At 30.1% G+C, this 5,549-nt stretch overlaps 1 protein-coding gene across 1 annotated transcript in view; it reads left to right on the top strand.

The window, feature by feature from the left end:
- LOC107645351 (UDP-rhamnose/UDP-galactose transporter 2) overlaps positions 1 to 2,692 on the top strand; it is a 4,342-nt gene extending 1,650 nt beyond the window's left edge. The window contains exons 2-5 of the mRNA XM_016349359.2: positions 167 to 351; positions 1,318 to 1,518; positions 1,851 to 2,012; positions 2,123 to 2,692. Coding sequence (XP_016204845.1) covers positions 167 to 351; positions 1,318 to 1,518; positions 1,851 to 2,012; positions 2,123 to 2,482 — 908 coding nt within the window. The 3' untranslated portion in view covers positions 2,483 to 2,692. The remainder of the gene's footprint in view (positions 1 to 166; positions 352 to 1,317; positions 1,519 to 1,850; positions 2,013 to 2,122) is intronic.

Below are 5,549 nucleotides of genomic sequence, written 5' to 3'. Positions count from 1 at the left end.
TTTTAAACGGCACATCTATGTTTATCAATTTCGTTATACTATTTTGTTTCGGATACAAACTTATTTGCCAGTATTATGGTGTAAATTTATGTTGGGTATTATATGCGAACTTTTCCGTTAATGATTTCTTGTCTTTGCATCTGCTCTTTTTTGTTTCCCCTTGCAGCCACCACGTTAACTGGGTTCCACTTTGCTGTAACTGCTATTGTGGGTCTGGTGTCGAATGCTACTGGTTATTCTGCAGCAAAGCATGTCCCCTTGTGGGAGCTTCTTTGGTTTTCAGTGGTTGCCAATATGTCTATCACAGGGATGAATTTTAGCCTGATGCTCAACTCTGTTGGATTCTACCAAGTATCTTCGCCTCCCTTTTCTAACATGAGTGATTGGTGCATGTAATTAAATATCATCTTTCTGGAAATTCAAACCTGGGTAATTTATGTGCAAACTAATATACACTTAAGTTGGTTGCATCACAATGATTTGTATGTGTGTAATGCATTGTGTAGTGAAAGCTAAGAATTGAGGACCGCTTAAATAATATATATATATATTTGGTTTATGGGTCTACTTTTAATGGATGAGAATTTTGAAATGGAAGTAGATATTATAAGAGAGGAGTATGAATTTAAGTACTAGGAAAAAGATGAAATACGCTTACTACTTATTGAGAAGAAGATGCATGTGATTATTAGAACAAGCAAGAATGTAATGAGAAAGATTGGTCAAATGATACTTTGCAAACCAAGAAGCCTGTTTCTGGTAAAGCTTGATGGTGTCCTTAGATTGATGCATCCACTTCCACCTGCAGCTTGTAGCTGTTGTATGAATCCATTCTTCAAATTCTACCTGAAGAATTGATTAACCTTTGAAATTGATTGCAGAATTAGTACCTGGAAAGATATTGTTATGTGAGGAACACAAATGCAAGTTTTTAAGACTTAACAATTAATTCTGGAGTTAAGTTTACACCTTGAGGAGCCCTCTTTCATAAGACAGCCTATGCAGGCTTTGCACTATAACTGAGGCATTTTTTGTGCGAGCTTTCAAAAATACTTATGCAAGCAGTTAGCATGATCACATACATCATTATAGTACTTTCAGATTGTCCTAACACTTCATCTGTGGAGACACATGTGCTTCATTATAACTAATATCTCTATTTCCTGATATTGTGGTCTGCATTACTCTCACATTGTTATCTAACTTTCCAACTCCATCCCCATGATTCAGTTTTATCCCTATCCCCCAAAGTTTCACTTGAATCTGGATTGCCTCTTGTTTCTTAAGCAGTGATTTTCTCATTCTATATGTGAACAGATATCAAAACTAAGCATGATTCCAGTGGTTTGTGTGATGGAATGGATCCTTCACAGCAAGCACTACTCAAGGGAAGTGAAAATGTCAGTCATGGTTGTGGTTATTGGTGTTGGTGTTTGCACTGTAACTGATGTTAAAGTTAACCTCAAAGGTTTTGTATGTGCCTGTCTGGCGGTTTTATCAACATCTTTGCAGCAAATTGTAAGTATCATATACTGTTCTGATTCTGCCCCTCTCTATGCAGGCACTATGGCCCCTTTTTTTAGAAGGAAAAAAATTTGAGTTGTGGACTTGTACCATCATTTCTCATGTCATTTTATACATTATGAATTGCAATAATCGGAAGTGTGTCTAATGGAACTTAATTAGGTGTAGTATCATAACCGGAAGCATCATTTTTTGTTCTTATAAATGTATTGTAAAATGTACTGTCAATTACAAAAGACACTGTTATCTACTGATAGTTATGAAATTTGTGGGATCATTTATATTTATTTAACTGATCCTCCTTTTCTTTTTTTTTTCCATGCCAGTCAATTGGTTCTCTCCAAAAGAAATATTCAATAGGATCTTTTGAACTGCTGAGCAAGACTGCTCCTATTCAAGCCCTCTCTCTCCTTATTCTTGGTCCATTTATTGATTACTACCTCAGTGACAAATTGATAACCGACTATAACATATCCACGGGTGCCACTGTAAGTTTTTGTCTTATTATCCTGTTGCATATAGCTTATTTAGACTCTATATATGTCTTAATTATACAATGGTGACACTTTTCTTTTTGGGGGGCTCACAATCTCTGCAGTTATTCATTGTTCTTTCATGCTCCCTAGCTGTATTTTGCAATGTGAGCCAGTACCTGTGCATTGGGCGCTTCTCAGCAGTTTCCTTCCAGGTTTTGGGCCACATGAAAACAGTATGTGTTCTGACGCTGGGATGGCTTCTATTTGATTCGGAGCTAACTTTCAAGAATATCATGGGAATGATTATTGCAGTTGTGGGCATGGTAATTTACAGTTGGGCAGTGGAAGTTGAAAAGCAATCAAGTGCCAAGAACCTCCCTCATTCGAAAAACAGCCTAACAGAAGAAGAAATTAGGTTATTGAAGGAAGGAGTAGAAAACATTCCTTTGAAGGATGTTGAACTTGGTGAGGCTAAAGGTTAGATTAAGTCAGTGGTGGTAAAATTTGATGAGAAACACAGAAGGGTTTAATTCAATTCTAGTTTTCTTTTTATTGTCAATTTGATTCTGTTCCTTTATTATCTAGTTTACTGGCTGTAAGTCTTGAGACATGACAAATTAGGGTGGGACCTATAGCACTCCCGTATGTCTATTTAATTTCTCTCTCAATTGCTTAATCTTGGTTGTTTGAAATGACCTTAATTATTTTATTGATTAATTTAAAATTTTTATAATAGTTTGCTTTTTTTTTTTTTAGTGACTAAATAAATAGTTTGCTTTACTAAAGTGATAAATTAATATAGGGAAATGATAATGCTACTTTTATTTTGATAATATCAATTTTTTAATAAATTCATACAAAAATATAATGCAAGATTACATCCTATACCAAAAAAGAAAGAAAGAAAAATGCATTTTATTTAGATATGCAAAAACAAAATGGAAACAACAGAATTTTAACGATGTGGAAAACTCGTGACCCAAAAGAAAACGATGTGGAAAACTTACCACATATTCGTAAGTAAATTGTTGAAAATATTTTTTGAAGTTAATTATTAAGAGAGAAGAATTAAACCACCGAGCACGAAATCATTTTAAAGTTAAAGATGTATTCAAAAAGGAAAAGTGTTCTCTAGTGGAAGCCTACAAAGTACAAACTCTATCAACTTTATGTGATTTAGTGAATAACTTTTGATAATTTCAACGGTGTTCATGGCTTCATGCCCAATGCTTTTGTTAAAATTTATCATTTATCATGGAAGCATTCTTTTTGTTATCACTCTACACATGATTTGTTAGTGTGTTTGGTACATTGTCGAATAGGTTAAAAGTGAAATTAATCCTTTAGGTTGTGATTGTTTATAGAGATAAAATATTGAGATAGGAATATAGAGATACAAAATTGTGTTTAATAGAGGAAATATGAAAGTGTAAAGTACTAAATTAGTCCTTTACGTTAAGGCATAATCCTGTTTTGGTTCTTAAGGTTTAAAATGTTCTATTTAAATCAAAAAAAGTTTCATTTAGTTTCAATGTCCCACCGTAAGGTTAAAGTTAAATAATTAACAAAATGTGCTACATGACAGCAACACAAGAACAAGGTCGATAATATGGAGAATAAGTACAAGCTTCAAAGGCACAAAATCAACCGTAGATGCATCAACACATTTATTTATTATTCTCTTTAGTTTTATAGAAAATATTTCATTTAAATTGTAAGAAAAAGGATAAATCAATGTATTGATGCATCCATGATTGATTTTGTGCCTTTGGAGCTTGTACTTATTCTCCAGATTATCGACCTTGTTCTTGTACTACTGTCATGTAGGACATTTTGTTAATTATTTAACTTTGACCTCACGATAGGACTACATTGAAGCTAAATAAAACTTTTTTGGATTCAAATAGGACACTTTAAACTTTAAGGACCAAAACAGGATTACGCCGAAACGTAGGGGACCAATTTAGTACTTTACTCAAATATGAAAAGAGATAATGTGTTCAGAAATATTAAATTAGTGTATTTTGTATCCATCCTGACAAGAAGGACACTAAGACACTAACAAAAGACACAACTTATTTTTTTTTTTCAATTATTCTTGTTAATTTTGCATAATTATATTTTTTATTGGGTTTAATTACTTTGTCGATCCCTATAGTTTTATCGAATTTTCAATTAGGTCCCTATACTTTTTTTTTCTTTCCAATTAGGTCCCTATATATCATATCATATTCTGTAATTAAATTCCTACCGTGACAAAAAACGTTAAAATTAATGGAATATTCTGTTAAACTATATAGAATATTCAATCAAGTGTTAGGCATATTCATTTTGCTTAACGGAATATTCCATTAATTTTAGCATTTTTATTATGGTAAAAACTTAATTACAAAATCTTATATGGTATAGGGACTCAATCAAAAAGAAAAAAAAAAAATATAATGACCTAATTGAAAATTCAGTGAAACTATAATGACTGATAGAGTAATTAAACCTTTTTATTATTATATTTTTCGTCTCAAATTTTTTGAATGAAAAAAATGAGAATAAATTAAATTTTCATAATTTGTTCTAATTTATCACCAACAGAATATAAGAACACAAAATTTTGTGTCTCTGTCTTTTATGTCTTGTCCTATTTTCAGAAACAAATGCAACCTTAAAACTTAATCGTTTTCTAAATTCGTTCATAAAAAATTTTATCAATTAAATTATTATTTTAAAAATTATAAATTAATTATATTTATTAATTTATTATTTCATTAATAAATTTTAACAACGATTAATGATGTGAAATATTAATTAACAGTATACAAAAGACCTAATATGTAAAATTAAATGTCGATCACAAATGTTTATGAAAATATATTAATTTAATCTTTAAATTATATTGGTATTAAGATTTATGCAATAAAAAAAAGAATAAATTAATAAATTTTTATAAACATATCTAATTAATGTCTAATTAGATATATTAAGTATCATATACATTCTCAGTAAATGTTTTACATCGTCAAACGTGAGTGAAAATTTACATCATGTATGTCAGATATCATGCAGTGTTAGATGGATAAATCTTTTAGTAATTAAGTCTAATAAGATTGATTCAATTATTGGTCTAATAAAAATTACACACACAAAAGATGCACATGAATCACATATTTTAGTGATGAATCACTTCTTCACTTGAACTACTATTGTTATTATTAGTATAATAGTTAGAATCTCGATCTATCTTTTAAAATTTTTTGGTATTATAATTTTGAATGAGTTAATTGATTTTACAAAATTTATATTAAAGTTGACAATTTTATAATTTAAATTTTTTTATAATTTTATATTTTATATATCTACGTTTATTTATTTATTTATTTTTTCTTTGTTTCTTCAACTTTATTTTTTCTTTTTTTGTTTAAAAGGAAAACAAAAGCATCTAAACAAAAAGAAGAGAAGGAGAAATATGAAAAAAATAACTAATAAGAAGAACGAAAAGGAAGAGGGGAAAAGAAAAGCGCAAAATTTTTATATTTTCGTTTACAAATTTTTTTG

The sequence above is a fragment of the Arachis ipaensis genome, chromosome B06 (assembly GCF_000816755.2).
Source record: "Arachis ipaensis cultivar K30076 chromosome B06, Araip1.1, whole genome shotgun sequence".
Classification (NCBI taxonomy): domain Eukaryota; kingdom Viridiplantae; phylum Streptophyta; class Magnoliopsida; order Fabales; family Fabaceae; genus Arachis; species Arachis ipaensis.
Note: the sequence above shows the minus strand (reverse complement) of the source record. Positions and strands in the feature narration are given on the sequence as shown.